At 43.2% G+C, this 18,097-nt stretch overlaps 2 protein-coding genes across 2 annotated transcripts in view; one reads left to right on the top strand and one right to left on the bottom strand.

Moving 5' to 3' along the window:
* mex3b (mex-3 RNA binding family member B) overlaps window positions 1-18,097 on the top strand; it is a 286,203-nt gene that overhangs the window by 148,631 nt on the left and 119,475 nt on the right. The window lies entirely within an intron of this gene.
* il16 (interleukin 16) overlaps window positions 1-18,097 on the bottom strand; it is a 48,291-nt gene that overhangs the window by 10,116 nt on the left and 20,078 nt on the right. The window contains exons 11-20 of the mRNA XM_052064094.1: window positions 17,038-17,111; window positions 14,325-14,571; window positions 13,610-13,727; window positions 11,749-11,881; window positions 11,115-11,208; window positions 9,138-9,449; window positions 4,424-4,573; window positions 3,102-4,231; window positions 2,593-2,747; window positions 2,204-2,369 (exon numbers count right to left, since the gene is read on the bottom strand). Of these exons, the coding sequence (XP_051920054.1) occupies window positions 2,204-2,369; window positions 2,593-2,747; window positions 3,102-4,231; window positions 4,424-4,573; window positions 9,138-9,449; window positions 11,115-11,208; window positions 11,749-11,881; window positions 13,610-13,727; window positions 14,325-14,571; window positions 17,038-17,111 (2,579 nt within the window). The remainder of the gene's footprint in view (window positions 1-2,203; window positions 2,370-2,592; window positions 2,748-3,101; window positions 4,232-4,423; window positions 4,574-9,137; window positions 9,450-11,114; window positions 11,209-11,748; window positions 11,882-13,609; window positions 13,728-14,324; window positions 14,572-17,037; window positions 17,112-18,097) is intronic.

Here is an 18,097-nt window from a genome sequence, read left to right as displayed (position 1 = left end):
CCTATCCCAACTGTCTTCGGGCAGTAGGCAGGGGACATTCTGAACCGGTTGCCAGCCAATCGCAGGGCACACCAAAACAAACAACCATTCACGCTCACACTCATACCTAGGGACAATTTGGAGTGTTTAACAAGCCTGCCATGTATGTTTTTGGAATATTGGAGGAAACCGCAGGACCCGGAGAAAACCCACGCAGGCCCGAGGAGAACATGCAAACTCCACACAAGAAGGCCGGAGCAGGAATTGAACCTAGTACCTCTGCACTGTGAAGTTAATGTGCTAACCACTCAATTACCAAGTCGCCCCAACATACATTGCTGTCAATAATATTATACTTCCCACTTGTCTATCTACAGCAAGTCAGTCGTGATGAGTGTAGACGAAAAAATAACTTCAAACATTCGTAAGTCTGTGCACGTTAATAATATATTTTGGTTTTAATGTACACTGCACCCTAATCATCCTATCAGTCACACTTTCACGAAAAGTATTTCAAAAATAAAATAAAGCAGGTCACCTTTAATCTACGATAGCGCATGACCTGCGTCAGCGGAAGTAGTGCTCAGCAATCTGCTTTTGCAGTTTGTGATCAGAGCTTTTGTGATGTAGCCTTTATGATGATGATGATGATGATTATTATTTGGCAAAGTGCATTTCATATACAATTCACCAATGGTACTCGCAAAGAATGGCAGTCTGGAGGGCCGAGAGAATCATTTTAAAATGGTACGCGTGAGCTGCGATCGTGATGTTCTTACACTTATGAAGCTGCAAAAGTGCGTTGCATGCATCCGCATCAGGTCTCTCACTAAGGTACGCAGTGATTTCCTTTTCACAAATTCATAAACTCTTGTGTCTACTTTATTTTTCTGTTTCGTTCAATTTAGGGGCCATTGTGGTTGTTGCTCATTATGGCATGCGTGTGTAAGTGCATGCGAAGGTGCGCGTGCGCAATAACAGGTCGGTCGCAGGAGGTTGGTTGATCGAAAAGTAGATCTTCGGTCCAAGAAGGTTGGGAAACCCTGATCTGCAATATTTTGGTGTCCTGTCTCGGAACAGTGAGTTGGCGGGTGGTGCACAAAATCACATTTTAAAAGTGTAAAAATAAGTTTGATGACCGCTTATAATTTTGTTTCAAATTTGCATTTTTCTAATCATAACAAGACAAGACCATATCTGCACGTCACAATTGTTGAAGAAGAGGAAATGCTTTTCTAAAAATATTACAAATACAAAAAGTTGAGGTTTGCACATTGGCTTAAGTGTTCCAGTTTGAGAAAATCGCCCACCCCAGTACGAAATCAAAGTCAGAAATTTTTTTTATCACACATCACAATTTGTATTAATTTTAACCACTAATTTTAACATTCTATCATCTTTGTCTTTTAACTGGGGCAAAGCATACGGTCTGATTGTTTAGTACTCACAGATGGCTACATACTTCAATAGTATGTAAGATTACACCATGTCGAAAGCAGGGATGGGTAAAGTTAACAAGAATTAAAGCCATAAATAAGAGGACATCCCGAAAGCCAAGATTCACACACGACTCACAGTTCTGAAGTTCACGCTTCAAATCTCAGTTGTGGCTTTCCTGTGTGGGCTTTGCATATCTTTTCTATGCTTGCATGGCCTTTCTCCCACATTCCAAAATGTTAGGCTAATTGAAAAGAAATTAATTGCATATAATTGCAAACGTGATTCTGAAAGCCTTTTTTTCATATGTGCCCTGTTATTGGTTGGCAATCAGTCCAGCGTGTCAACACCACCTCTTGCCAAAAGGCTGACAGACAAACTCTGATTTCCACATTTATGAAAGTGAGTCAGCCTACTGTTTTGAAAAGATTACTAATTTCAATAACAAATCATGCTCGTCAACCGAAGAGTCAGCAGCTCTTCAACTTATCTGTGCAACATATTAGAGTGGTTTCTCTGCTTTGTTTTTTTTGTCTTTGCTTTGGCTACTTTTACTAGACCACGATCGCACCAACATTGCTCTTCCGTTACCCAGCAGAGAGGACAAACTCCCTGCTGAACTCTTTCATGCACCAATAATGATAACCTATAACCTGATAACATGATAGTCTGTCCACTGTAGTAACTGTTGTCCCTGAGAGGGGTTAAAGCGAGATCAGGTTAGCTCAGGTAGTCGCCAGCTACCTGTAACGGCTGGACAGGATATGAATTTTTGTCATTGTTTTACCGTCAGCGCATCTTCGTCCAGAGCTCTGACTTCTTTGATCAGCATCTCTATTTCCTCAGACGGGATCGCTGAAATGACGGACTGAGCGCAAGCAGAGGGAACCGCCACTTCTTGGGGGGATCCCCCCTCCTTAAACTCAATGGTACATGCTCTGAGAGTGGCCAAGCTGGGTGTTCAGGGTAAAAAAAAAAACACCAAACAGATGACGGTCAGATTATCACACATAGGGTAGTAGTTGCACCTTATTATCTGTACAACAGCGATGATAAAACGGGAAGTGGTTATTCTGAACTTTCGTTTTAAAGCCACTTCCTGTTGAACAGAAAGACTAAAGAGCTCTCTGTCTTGTGAGAGTTCCTGCTCCCACATTGAAATTTGTAAGTCCTCACCTAATAGAAAAGCCAGTGTCGGTTACATCTGAAAGGGGATCACACTCATGGGGGTTGATCACGTCTTCACCAGTGGAGGCTAAGAGGTTTGGAGAGTAACCGGCCGGACCATTCTCAGTGGGCACGGGAGGGGTCCGCATCAACGCTTGCGATACCTGGAACCATGTCACCACATTTATATGGAATACAGTACTTGACTCAACCGTGTTTTAATGCTCAACAATTCTGGGGTGTCAAACTCATTTTTTGTCGCGAGCCACTTCAAAGTTACGGCATGGGCCGATGCAAAATCTCAACGATATTTATTACCCATGAGAATTTGACATGTCGGTACAGATTTCAGCAAATATCATGAAAGTTGACACATGATTTGCATCCGCGGGCTACATAAAATGACGTGGCTTTGACACTGGTGCTCTACATTATCACCCTGTGAGTACCATGAGATCATAATGCAGTCTGAGCTTGTAAAAAGTGACACAATTTAACATTTTTGTGAGTAAAACTACCTGGTTGCTAAAGGCAAGGATTTTACCAAAATTTTCTCCTTCCAGGTCTCGATGAGCGGTATTGTCGGTCGACGGATTGTCATTTGTGTTCAAGTGACAATGTTGTGTTTGATTCTTTACTTCTTCCTGTTTGGCCATTTCTGGAGAACTCCCTTCTTCTGCATGACTGAGTTCCACAGAGGCGAGGCTTGGAGTGGAGAACTCTTTGGACTCTGCAGAGCTGCTGACATCTACTCCTCGAGCTTCCGATACAGGAGTAACAAGCAATTCTTCAGAGGGGTGGATATTTAACACATGTTGGATTGAAAGTGAACGAGAAAACTGTGTTGCAGCTTCTGCATCAGTCTGAGAGGGCAAGTGATCGGGAGCTAATTGGCTGGGTTGAGGCTCAGCCTTGGGAATTATTTTTGTTCTGCTTGTTTCAAGATTGAATGCTATGATAGAAGAGGGAGAATCGGACATGTCTGTTCCCGTGACAGATGCAGACTGCTTTGCCTGGACTTCTTGTGAGGCTTCATTTTTGTTTGTGGCATGTTTTCTGTCTAACTCTCTCTCCATCAGAGGAAGCGAGATAGATGGGACTACATGCCTCTTAGTGTCCACTTTCTCTGGAGAGGCTGGGGTTGAAAAAGTCTCAAACGAGTGGATTTTATCTTTAATGCACAGGTTGGAAACAGATGAGTCCAATCTCCTATTGAAGCTTCTGTAGAAGCCGACAGCATGCCACGCCTTTGCAAGTTCACCCTGCATCTTCTCGTCTTGCTCATGCCGAATCTTTTTCAGGCTCTGGCGAAATCCAGCAGGCTTGGGTGCCACCGGAGGCCCTTTTTTTGATCCCGTGGGGATCTCGTCTTTTTCTTCGGGAGTGAAGTTGGACAGATGAGTTGAAGTAGCATCCGTGGCAGCGCAATTCAGCTCTGCCATAGTCTCTTCATTTTTCATCATGACAGCACTGTCTGCCGGGTGGTGCAGAAATGTGCGCACGTCTCGCACTTCTCGCACTTCTCGCAAATCTTGAGGGAAATGGTCCACGAGGCGAACCCAGGGATCCTGAAGCTGCTGTCCAATGCGTGCTTGCCTCTTAAAAGCTCCTCTTTTTGATTGTGAGCAAAGAACAGCTGACGCCCCACCTGTTCACATCACATCAAAGAGCAGATGATCTTAACCAGCCTAACAATTTACAGTATGTGTCCATTATTTTATATAAATGTTATTCTGTGACCGAAACCTTATAACAGACTTTGACCAACTACAGTGACGTCATTTATCAGCGTAGCACCTTCTGAAAATGCACATGAGACTTAAATGCAAGCATATCTTACCTGCAGGTAAGTTGGCCGCCACAGTCAACTTTTCTCTGCTCCCCCCTGACAGTTTTCTCATTTGTTCTTCTTTCTGGTTGACAAACATGAAGTAATGTGTCACGAAATGCTGCAACTCAGCCCACTTCCGCTCGCTCGCTCGCTCACTCACTCACTCACTCACTCACTCACTCACTCACTCACTCACTCACTCACTCACTCACTCACTCACTCACCCACACACTGCTACAAACACAAGCGCACACACACCGATGAAAAATATACTTGAGTGGATCTTACAGGATATATTCTTTTAAACACATTAGAATACAGCTACGGCAGAGAATCATTTGCGTGAGGGCAAAATACATATTTTAAAATGTATGGTGTTGTTTTATAGATATATCAAGAACAAAATTTTGAACATGCGTATTTTCCGCATGACAAGTCGCACCAACAGCATTCAATTTTCCCAAAAGCCCACAGTATATATGGTGTTAGTTACAGTCTCTTGTCCCCCATTGAGTTGTTTCCCTGTCAGTGTTCCTATAGTGTCTAGTGTCGTGGTGGTTATTAGCAGAAACCAATTATAACCTGAAAGGGTTCTGCCGGACACTCAGTCACACATGTATTCGCCAATACACACTCAAACAGACAACTATTTTGTGAGCTCTGCACAGCCATCGTGAAACAAAGATAATACCAACAGCATAGTTAACTACCGACGAAACGAAGGAAGAAGGAGGCAAGCAAGACTTTGAAGAATATTTAGCCCCTTGTGGATGCACAAAGGTTGGGGGGTGCTAGAGCCGATCCCAGCCGTCTTCGGGAAGTAGGCGGGAGACACCCTGAACTGGTTGCCAGCCAATCGCAGGACACACAAAGACAAACAACCATCCTTGCTCACACTTACACCTACAGACAAATTAGAGTGTTCAGTCTGCCTGTCATGCATTTTTTTGGAATATGGGAGGAAACCGGAGTATCTGGAGAAAACCCACATAGGCATGGGGAGAACATGCAAACTCCACAAAGGGAAGCTGGATCTGGAATTGAACTTCTGCACTGTGAGGTTCACGCACTAACCACTGGACCCGCCTAATTACAATTCAACATAAAAATAAATATGTTGCCTTGAAAATAAATACGTAATATCAATCGAAAAATATGAATCAAAGTAATGGGAGTATTTGTTCAATAGAGCTCAGAATATTCACCGAAAAAAATATTTAAAGGGACCTTATTCAAAGGAGGAGAGTCATTTAAATGTTAAATATCAGGAACAAATCACTGAACACAAATAATATTCAGACCCACAATGCCAATTATCTGAGCATTCATGAGTATTTTTACATCCAGTCAATAACCTTTGCAAAATATTGCCAATGTTCGGGTTTGAAAGGCCATGTCATATGTGCATATTTGGGTTAAAAAAAACAAAAGAGGCCCCTGGATTACCCTTTTTCTAATCCGAAAATGTGGTCATATAAATGCAAACGGGTTACCTCCTTTGAGAGAAACATTGGTGCATGCTCTATCCACAAGAAATCTTTGTTTTTTTGTTTGTTTTGTGTGTGTGTGTGTGTGTGTGTGTGTGTGTGTGTGTGTGTGTGTGTGTGTGTGTGTGCGCGTGTGCGCGTGTGTGTGTGTGTGTGTGTGTGTGTGTGTGTACAGAAAGTACTTGCACCTGCATTTTGACCTTAACCCGAATAATGACTACGGTACTTGTTAACTCATTAAGACACTTGCATTGACTTGTTCTGATTTTGGCGTGACTGTGCCACAGGACACCAAACTAGGAGATACTGAATGACCTATTTCCACGGACCCCCCCCCACCCCGCCACCCCCTCCCTGGGATGTGCTCATGTACACCGAGGGGTGTGTGTAGCCTTGTTTGGGAAACACTGCTTCATGCCATAGAAAATCATTTCAGGCAGCAAACTTTTTGTTGATGTTTTCTCGGGGAGGACGTGGTCCCTGCCCACATGTCACACATGCCAGGAACCGCCACTGCACACATGCATTGGTGAATTATTATTATAACATCACAAATAAGCATGATGGCAAGCACAACTATGGGATGGACAGACTGTTAAGGCAATCAAAAAACAAATACCGTATTGGCCCGAATATAAGACAGTGTTTTTTTGCATTGAAATAAGACTGAAACAGTGGGGGTCGCACTCGTGTTCTGTGGATACGCCACAGGTAAGTTTAGTGATACAGTACGCCCTTCGGACGATTCATACGAAAAATCAGACTGGCATTCCCATTTCTTAAATGTCGTAATTAGTATACCGTTGTGAGTTTTTTTCACTGCCATCACAAACTTTCATCCGCGCGATTCCTCAGTTTGCAGACTAAAATAGCAACCCACATGCGCACATAACGTTATCTGATTTTTCGGTACCGTTAAAATGACGCCACGGAAACGACATGCTACCGGTAATGATCGTGACCATGAAATCCTCCGGCCTGCCGTAGTTTTTTTTTTTGTTTTTGTTTTGACTGACTGAGAAATGTCCTTGCGTCCCAAAAATGCACATTATTTGGAACAGTGTGTCCTGCTGGAAAATTATGCATCTCGGACACGGGATGCAGAGGTAACGAGATGGCTGCACAATTTCTGGTTCAAAATTTAGCAAAATCCCAGGTCCAGCCTTCCTGTGTGGGGTTTGCATGTTCTCCCCGTGCCTGTGTGGGTTTTCTCTGGGGGATACTCTGGTTTCCTCCCACATTCCAAAAACATGTGTGGCAGGTTAATGGAACACTCTAAATCAGGGGTCCCCAAACTTTTTCCTGTGAGGGCCACATAACTTTTCCCTTCTCTGATACATCAACGATCGTAGGGGAGCTTAAAAAATGTATTGTTTCCCAGAAAGCCACACATAACCAAATAACCCTTTCCAGGTTCTTTACAGAAAAAAAGTCAGGAAACAAATAATAACACTGTTAATGAAATAAATAATAACTAAATATCCCTCTCTGAGTTCTTCACATAAAAAACAGGAAATAAATAATAACTAAACAACTCTCTCTCTTTATAGCCCCTTGAAATCCACAAAAAAAGAGTTCTGCCATCTACGAAAACGCCACCTATCTTGTCTTGTTTGTCTGCTACCGTCTTGTTCACATGTTCTACTAATTGATCTGAGACACAACTAAAACACTGAAACATTTTATGGTGTGTAAATAACTTTGTGACCTTGATTTCAACCCTATTTGCGTCATGGGTCATTTTGCCTCGAAGACCACTTTTGTACTTTTTTTGTACAGCTTCCATGGAAATGTGAATAAAAACAACATTTAAATTTTTCTGCAGTTGGGGACAATCTAGGAAAAGTCATTACATTTCAAGTTTAAAAAATACATCATTTAGGGTTTTTTGGGGGCATTTTTAACACTGTGACAGGTCATTTTGACCCGAGGACAACAGGAGGGTTAGAGGGCCTGGTCAAATGTGCCCGCGGGCCTGATACAGCCCGTGGGCCATAGTTTGGGGACCCCTGCTCTAAATTTTCCCGAGGTGTGAGTGTGAGCATGATTGTTTGTTTGTTTGTGTGTGCCCTGCGATTGGCTGGCAACCAGTTCAGGGTGTCCCCCGCCGACTGCCTGAAGACAGCTGGGATAGGCTCCGGCATGCCCTGTGACCCGTGTGAAGATAAGCGGATCAGAAAATGGATGGATAGATAGATTAAAGTGAAAGCCCATTGATGTGCTGAAAGTACAGAGTAGCATTTAAGCGCCACATATTTTACATGTCGTAAATTTCACCACATTAAAATCGATTTGGGACAACAACAAAAACTTGACATGTGGGCATTAAACAGGATGTGGCACACATCACGCAATCTTATAAACAGGAAAAACATTTCAGGTCTGGAAATACACATTTTGTTATTTCCAACATGATTACTTATAGTGAAAACATAAAAGGTGTCCCGGCTGGTCCGCCATTATAGCCCAACAAAGAGGCAAACAGGGGTTGCCTTGGAAACGACTAAGACACTTGTTTTCAGCCAGTGTGACATCCATCCACATTGTGAAATTTTGACTGTGGGATAATGAAGTTAAATTACAACATGGTGGTTGCTTCAATATGAGGTCAATCATTTGCTGAAAAAACAAACAAACAAACAAAAACAGGCACCCGGTCCACCTGGGTCTCAAAAAGCATTCGATAAAATAAGCAGTAGAAATAAAAGATCTTGCACAGAACTGAACAGCTCGTATGTCTGAATTGGTAGATTACGCTCCAAAGGTACACTTGAGCGGTTTTACAGAGTGGCAATTGGTGGCAGCTGCCACCTGCATCAAGTGCCTTGCCTCCCCAGTTGCCACACCTTATGCTGGAAATGAATCTATCAATTCTACATGAACAATTAAATACAAATAATCATAATAGAGAGAGTATGAAACCAGCATGAAATTACCAAGACTCACAAAACTCTTGAGAAACTAAAAAACACATGACAGTACTGTGATTGGTGGGCATCACTTGTGCAAAGGCACTATTCTCCAAGATATTTTTGTTTTGCTGGCCATCACAACAACCAAAAGGCAATAATAATTGACTTCAAGATCATGAAGATATCATCATTGTGAATATATCTATTCAATGCTGAAACTGATTTGCTGGAGTCCGGCGCGAGGCCAAACAGCACAAGAAGGAACTGCGGGTCGATGATATAAAGTTTGTTTGGGAGGTCACAGATCTGTGTTGTGAGGTGAACAGTTCATGTGTAGGCGTAGATACATAGATAGATCGATAGATAGGTTGATAGATTGATTCCCTTTACAATTCCCTTTGATCACACTTACCTGAGGTGTGTCAAGGCTGTGGACGCGGGCTGACGGGTTATAACATATGTTGGGAAAGTTGTGGATGTTGAGGAGGCAGTCGTGGTGATGGTTATTGGTGTTGTCACTGCAGGAGCGGGTCATGGATTTTTGAACTTGACGCACTGTGACCTGACTGGAGCTCCTTTCAGAACAACGTTTGCATCTTTGTCGGCTGTGGGAACAGGACTCCAACTTTCGCAAACCTGTGACATAGATTATACCAAAAGGTCAAGTCAAGTCAAGTCAACAGTATTTATAGAGCACTTTCAAACAGCCATCGCTGCATACAAAGAGCTGTACATGGAGCGATTTACCATACACAATAAACAGTAAGACGAATCGGTACTAAAGGCGGTAGAAAGCACCAAGCAGTAAAATCAAGAGCAAATCTAAGTCATGCTGAGTCGAACGCCAAAGAATACAAGTGAGTTTTGAGGAGGGCTTTAAAGATGGGCAGCGAGGAGGCTTGCCGAATGTTCAGTGGGAGGTCATTCCAGAGAGAGGGACCAGCAACAGAAAAGGCTCGATCCCCTCTGAGCCTCAGTTTAGTTCTTGGTACTTCTAACAAAGACTGGTCCACAGACCTGAGGCGCCGGGCAGGTGTGTAGGGGCGGATGAGCTCAGAGAGGTAAGGTGGCAAGAGATTATTCAGAGATTTGAAAACAAAGAGGAGGATCTTGAAAATAACTCTAAAATGAATGGGGAGCCAGTGAAGGGATGCCAGAGTAGGATTTATATGCTCCCTCTTACGAGTACCAGTCAAGAGGCGAGCAGCAGCATTCTGGACCAGCTGAAGGCGCTTAATGGAGGACTGGCTGACTCCAAAGTACAGGGCATTGCAGTAATCCAGCCGGGATGTGACAAAGGCATGAATTACTGTCTCAAAGTGTTCATGTGAGAGGAGAGGTTTTATTTTGGCCAGCTGTCTAAGGTGAAAGAAGCTTGATTTAACAACGGCACCAATTTGCCGATCGAAAATCACTGTCTAGTTTAGGCCCAAGTTTGAGACCGTTGATTTCAGATAAGGAGACAGGGTGCCCAAGTCTACAGGATGGAATGTACAAGGGCCACTGGGACCAAACTATATCACCTCTGTCTTTTCGTTGAATTTCAAGAAATTTTGTGCCATTCAGGTTTTGATTTCTTCCAGACAGGATAGGAGAGGCCTTAATGAGAAGGCGTCTTTCTTGCTCAGTGGGACATAGATCTGGCAGTCATCTGCATAGCAGTGGAAGGGAATACCATGTTTCCTTAAGATGGAACCCAATGGGAGCAGATACAGCGAGAACAGCAGAGGCCCCAGAATTGAGCCCTGTGGAACACCACATGACAGGGGAGCAGTGCGTGACTCAGAGCAGCCAAGGCTGACACAAAAGGTCCTGTCAGCTAGATAGGACCCAAACCACTCAAGAGCACTGCCGCCAATGCCCACCAAGTGCTGCAAACGAGTCAGCAGAATACTGTGATCCACTGTATCAAATGCTGCAGTTAAGTCCAATAAAACCAGTCACACGTGGTCTCCAGAGTCATTTGCCAGGAGGATGTCATTAGAAACGCGTAAAAGGGCCGACTCCGTGCTATGCATCGTCTTGAAACCTGACTGGAAGACCTCCAAGATGTTATGTTCATCCAAGAAAAGTTTCAACTGCATGTGCACCACTTTTTCCAGAATTTTGGAAATGAAAGGCAGTTTGGAAATGGGCCTGTAACAGCACATCTGGATCAAGACCAGGAATTGCCCATTTGTTCAAGTAACCGTTTAGCAGAGATGCCACTGAGTGTGTTATAGTACACACTGAACAGGATTTACTACACTGTATATGGTTAACCTTGAAGACTCAGGTAGTTGGTGGAAAAAAAGAATTTACCATGGCCATCAATACTCCAGTGGCTCTTGTCCTGTCTCAGTTTGCTATTTTCCACAGCTTGAGCTATTGCGTCATTCAGCTGATGCTCTGACACCTGAAGAAGACAAAAAGAGTACAGCAGGCTGATATGCACACAGTCCACAGTCAACTCAATATACAGTATTGTATTCAAACAAGCCACACTTGGTGACATACCCTTAAAATATTTATAGTTAGTTTTGTGACATGTATTAATCCATATATAAACTATTTTTATCAACATTGGAACACTTTAAAACAATTTACTGTATACAATATGTTTATATTCAAAAGTGGTAGTGCTGGCCACAATTGTTGAGTGTGCCAATTTGGTGTAATCGCGAACATACAGTAAACCACAACCATCACTAGAATACCGCTGCATATCTCCTCCCAACTTCTCAAGACAGAATTTAGAACTTCATAAACAAAGAGCCATAGTCAGTAGCACTGTCACAAAGTGTGAGGAAAAGCCAGTATAGGCAGTCGGTCTAGTTAATGGTAACCCAACATAGTTTGTTTCAGAAACAAAGCTGATGAGACAACAAAACATAACTTTGCAAATAAGTGTAGGTAAATAATAAAAGTGCATACATTAAGTGAAGGCATTACATACTTTGGGGTCAGGGTGTCGACTGATGATAACCTGAACTGGCCCTGGTGTACAATGGCTCAGGACTGTGTAGACATCGTTTAGTGCCATATTGTAAACCACGGTGTTATTGATTTCCATGATCTCATCCCCATACCTAAAAATAGCAGATCCAAATTTAGTGAAAGAAATAGGATGGTTTGGGGAGGGCGTGGAGGGAATAATAAATGCAAAACATTTCAAAGCCATTTTTTTTCAGATTTGACATGACACAGCTACTTCCCATTAATAAAAACAAACAAACAAACAAACAAATTAAATCAAACGTCAACACGCAATACCTCATGATGGCAAATACTTTAAACACCCATCGATTCGTCCATTTCCTAATCCTATCCTCACAAGGGTTGCAGGCGTGCTGAAGCCTATCTCAGCCATCTACAGGAAGTATGCGGGGGGCACCCTGAATTAGTTGCCAGCCAATCGCAGAACACACATCTTGACACACACTCACACCTAGGGACAATTTAGAGTGTTCCATTAACCTGCCATGCACATTTTTGGAATGTGGGAGGAAATTGGAAGACCCGAAGAAAACCCACACAGCCCTGTGCCTTTGTCGGTTTTCTCTGGGTACATAGAAACTGGAAAAGTCAGGCTGTAGCCAGAATTGAATCCTGCTACTCTGCACTCTGAGGCGGACATGCTAACCAATCGTCTAACGTGCCACCCATGCGTTAAACAATTTTGAAGAAAAAAAAAAAAACTTGGGCTTTTGTAAGAGAGGACATCATCTTGACAAGATGGTTGCCGAGTACCACCTTTGTAAATTCATTCATTCATTCATCTTCCGAGCCGCTTGATCCTCACTAGGGTCGCGGGGGGTGCTGGAGCCTATCCCAGCTGTCTTCGGGCAGTAGGCGGGGGACACCCTGAATCGGTTGCCAGCCAATCGCAGGGCACACAGAAACGAACAACCATTCGCACTCACATTCACACCTAGGGACAATTTAGAGTGTTCAATCAGCCTGCCACGCATGTTTTTTTTTTTGGAATGTGGGAGGAAACCGGAGCACCCGGAGAAAACCCACGCAGGCCCGGGGAGAACATGCAAACTCCACACAGGGAGGCTTGAGCTGGAATCGAACCCGGTACCTCTGCACTGTGAAGCCGACGTGCTAACCACTGGACTACCGGGCCGCCCACCCCTTTGTAAATGCAAAGTGAAATATAACGGGAACACAACTACTTCTCAACATGTCTCAACCCTCACCATGGCATCACAAACAGCAACAAACCTGTCATGAATCAACAGCAGCACAGACCAAAATGGTGTTGCGGCTTTATTTATTCAAAAACTGGATCATAGCCGCAACTCCTATTTGACGGATTGTTTTAGGGCAATGTTAAATTGTATGTAGGTGGCAAGATCTGAGAGAGTCGACCACTCTTAGTTCGAGAATCTGCCAGCTAGGCAATATTTAAGAAGAATTTATTTGCTTGGATGAGGAACAACCAGACCTGTGAGCAAGTGTTACCAAGTCCCCTTTTGAGAACTTGATGTCAACAGAGCAGTGTACAAAAGAGCCTTTTTCAATTTCTCGAGCACTTCAATCAGCACTATTGTCGTTTACTTAGAACTGCCGGTAGTAGCTATTTATTGTATTTTGCAGACAGGAAATGTTTTTTAGGCCTTTTATAAAACTTACTGATGCCCAGAAGCACTTTACAACTCGTAGTAGCCTACTTTTTAATGATACACAGTAGGACAACTTGCAATATTCATTAGTGGCTTCTGATACACATAAGCACCTTATGCGAAACATGAGAATGAATACTTTTTTCCCCCTTTTTACTTCCATTTAGATCATTTCCGAGCCCTTACTGAAGTCTTCCATCAATGTGTGCAACAGATCCAGGTGACAAGGTATGTATGTAGATTCCAGGACATCCATCAGTGGATGGCACACAGCACAGTCCGATACCCAGACCAACACTGACCTCTAAGAAAGAAAAAGATTTATGCAGATCGTACGTATTTCTCTGGCACTGGATGTGAAATGCATGCTGAAAATTTTTGACTTGAATTAATATGCAAGAAAGCAGAGAACTGGCACCATATTCAAGGGTTAGAATTTTGTTTTGGCTCCAAGGGAACAAAACAAATTCACAAAAACCTGATCCGATTTTTGGATCTAGATATACAAGTGAGAGAGGCAGAGAGACTGCTAAGGCGAGAGGTTGAGTTGAATTTGTTTTGGCATGAGAGTAGTTTTGGAGGGCTTTCAGTGTGTGTGAGGTTTTTGGTGAATGTCAACATTTTTTGATTGGTTGTGAGAGTGGGTGCTTTTGAGAATTATAGGTGGGGTTTTTTTTGCATGTGTGTGTGTTTTTGTGTGTGCATGTGCGTGTGCAGTTTTTGGTGAGAGGGGTACTTCCTTTGAAGCACACTTCTTGAAGCAATCCAGGATGCGATGGCAAAAACGGTCTCACGCCAAATGATTCACTGGCAATCTCATGGTAATGAAAAAGTCATCTCCATGTTTGCATTAAATCCCCAAAACGACAGACAACCTGATGACAATTCACAAGAGTCTGACCTTTCTGCAGGATGATCTCCATCATGACGCGGTCCCCTGGTTTAGCAGGTGAACTAAAAACATCACTGATGGAAGTCTTACAAGTTTTGAAGTTGTAATCTCCCATTTCATCACTGATTCTGGCCATGCCCGTGGTGGAGCTGAGTGAGCGTGATCTGCACAGCTGAGCGACTTGGGCCTGGCCACACAAGGCCCCCACTCGCAGGCTTGTCCTGACCACCAGAGTCAATAGACCCTTTTTGATCTGCTGCAAAACACCTTCATGTTAGTCAGGTGCCCCGTGTAAATTGTTTTGCTTCCGACCAACATCATTAAACTTTTGCGTGATGATCTATGGATTCCTCATAAAACAGTACAGTGTCCTACTAGGGCTTGACATTGGCCTTGCCATTTTTCTGATTTTATTGTACTACAAACACTCGTCACAGCCCGAGCACTGACTGATGCACGATCCCAATTGTCTTTGTAGGAATTATTAGAACTCAAGCAGCGACCGCTCGATGTTAAAATGAACAGAGTGTGCACAATTTTTAATGTCCAATTTCCCCCCATTTTTTTCACATTTACAGGGGTCGTACCTTAACGCACTTGTCATCCGATTAAATGGCAAAGCTCGAGTCCGAAGTTAAAGACCTGGGCCAACAACAGGAGGAAAATTCTCGAAATACAATTATCCTCCATCAAAGATGATTATATAGAAAATCCTCAACTTCACATGCATTTGACTCTACATTTTTTCATACTTATTGCACCACCTAGTGTCACAAAGAAATGCTTTACGTTACAATTTAATGTACTGTGCTCAGCCCAATGAGTAAGTCCAACTGAAATTTTGTTGGAAAAGCCTCAAGAGGTTGATCCTGCCCTACATTAGCTATTGTGACTTTTTGGCAAAGGGCAAAGCCATCACGGTGCTGCAAAGTCAGATGTTTCACAGTAACAATAAATGCTGCTGTAACTTGATCCTGATGATCCTATCCTCTCAAAGGTACTTGCATTTGATGATAGACTATGTCTACTTATTTGTAACTTATTTGTAATGCTAGTGTTAGCACCACTGACTGGCTAAAGAGATACATTTAATATTTTTTTTATGATTTTATCTTCACAGGTTAATCAAGGCTAACTCATAAATGCCCGGAAGAGTGTTTTTAGGCCTTTATGATATGGCAAAACAAAGTTTGTAGCTTTCATGAAAAGATGTTGACATGGCATGCACTGTCTATTGTGTTTGTATTGACTGATACTCCAGCCTCTGCTGTGGAACTGGTTGAATTTTTGCAGGGGTTTTTTTGTGGTGCCATCATATTTCCATTTGGTTGTCATAGATTTGATGGCACTCCTAGGGATCATCAAATATTTCACATTTTTTTGTGACCCAACCGTGTCCGTGACTTCTTTGAAGAGTTCCATGGTTTTCATGTCAGTGTTTGGTAAGCAGTAAAAAAATGCTTTGATGTCACAGTCTTTGGGGAATTTCAAAAAAGGTGCATATGAACAGAAAGAAAGAAAGAAAGAAATTTCATCTGTGCTGTACGTTACACATGCAGTACATTTGACAATAAAGTTTATCCAACCCAACCCAATCCAATCCAATCCAAAAGAACACACACAAGTGAACTTCATTTCAGTAATTATATGAGATTTGAAAGTAACCGGTTACATCAGATGAGGGGTTTCATAATAAAGTGGGTGAATACATATGCAAATGCCAAACTTTAATTTCTTTGTCCCATTATTTGTGCCATTAAAAATTTGAGTTTGTAATATAACAGCATGGGCAAAAAAAAAAAGGCCAAGGAGGTGCATCCTTTTTCAAAACATAAATACACATTTTTCTTTCTGCACCATGATATCCTCCTGACGACCAGTAGTTAAAATTTGTCATCTGTGGAGGACATTTCTAAACCTACATATCTCCCACCCAGTGCATCCAATCTCATGATCTCCTTTTGATAATGTCCTCTCCTCAAAGAGTTCAGTGCTTTCCAATGATACCAAATTTGTAGGGGGTGGGGCTTTGTTACTTTGATTTCGAAGAAAATGGCTTCCCTCAGTGCAAGCACTTTTATGGGTAGAGCAGGGGTCACCAAACTTTTTGAGAGTGAGAGCTACTTCATGTGTCCTGATTGTGTGAAGGGCTACCAAATTGATACACGTCTGAAATAACATTTGTACAAATTACATTTAATAATATTAGAACATTAGCTAGCTAGATGTATACTGTAGCTAGCTAGTTAGATAGCTAAATAGGTAGCTATAGAATCTATAATACTGCCCATGTTTGCATTTTTAAATCATAATTTCTACGAGCAAATCACAATCCTAGCACTGGCGGGCTACTGGTGTGGTCCTCACGGGCTACCTGGTGCTCGCGGGCACCACGTTGGAGACCCCTGGGGTAGAGGAAAAGTAATAATACTTTTAATCAAATATATTTTGTCTTGAAATGCTGTTGGCATTTTATTTATAAGACTCTTATGAACACGTTAAAGTGTATTTTGGCAGAGTATTCAAGTGTTTAAAAAATGTCCTCAGTAGTAGAATTTCAAAATTTTCTTTTGGAGTATTCCAATTACTTCACATAGATTGGGGAATTTCAAAATAAATGTGATTGGACAACATTTTTTTCCTGGTAGTCATGAGGATGGGTGGATGGATGGATAATGCATAGGTGAGTTGGCAGTTAAGACAAACACATGGGCAGACTTACTTTGAACTTGTGGAGGGCATCGTCATGACACAATCCGTGCATGGACTCCCCATTGAGCTCCAGGATCTCATCACCTGCACACAATATCATAAAGATTTATTTCAATATTTTACGAATATTCATTGTTGCATCTTGATCATTCTTATGCAAGCTGGGGCAATCAGAATCCCCTTTATTGGCCAAGTATGTGAAAGGAATTTGTTACACGCTACACTAGTATTGCAACAATAAGCAACTGCGATAAACAAAGACATGACATAGAGGTATAAAAATGGTGTTACTCTTATTCATTTGGGGGTTGTCAGTCTAAAGGTGATGGTGCACAGGTGTGTGTGTGTGTGGGAGGGAGGGGGGGGGGGTCCTCATTCCAGGCACGTTTCGAGGTTCCGAACAGCACGCAATGAAATTTGCACAGCACCATACAATAAAGTCCTGGAGGTGGGGGTCGTTGGCAAGCGCCTGGTGGCCGGGCCTACACCCATGGGGCCCGGCCGGGCACAGCCCGAAGAGGCAACGTGGGTCCCCCTTCCCATGGGCTCACCACCCATGAGAGGGGCCAACGGGGTCGGGTGCAATGTGAGCTGGGCGGCAGCCAAAGGCGGGGACACTGGCGGTCCGATCCTCGGCTTCAGAAGCTAGCTCTTGGGACATGGAATGTCACCTCTCTGGCAGGGAAGGAGCCCGAGCTGGTGTGTGAGGCTGAGAAAACTGGATATAGTCGGACTTGCCTCCACACACAGCCTGGGTTCTGGTACCAGTTCTCTCGAGGGGGGTTGGACTCTCTTCCACTCTGGAGTTGCTCACGTTGAGAGGCGCAGAGCAGGTGTGGGCATACTCATTGCCCCTCGGCTCAGTGCCTGTACATTGGGGTTCACACCGGTAGACGAGAGGGTTGCCTCCCTCCGCCTTCGGGTGGGTGGACGGGTCCTGACTGTTGTTTGTGCATATGCACCAAACAGCAGGTCAGCATACCCACCCTTTTTGGAGTCCTTGGAGGGTGTGCTGGAGAGTACTCCTGTTGGGGACTCCCTTGTTCTGCTGGGGGACTTCAATGCTCACG

Source organism: Hippocampus zosterae, chromosome 4 (assembly GCF_025434085.1).
Source record: "Hippocampus zosterae strain Florida chromosome 4, ASM2543408v3, whole genome shotgun sequence".
NCBI classification, from domain to species: Eukaryota; Metazoa; Chordata; class Actinopteri; order Syngnathiformes; family Syngnathidae; genus Hippocampus; species Hippocampus zosterae.
The sequence above is the reverse complement of the archived record's forward strand: the minus strand, read 5'-3'. Positions and strand labels throughout refer to the sequence as shown.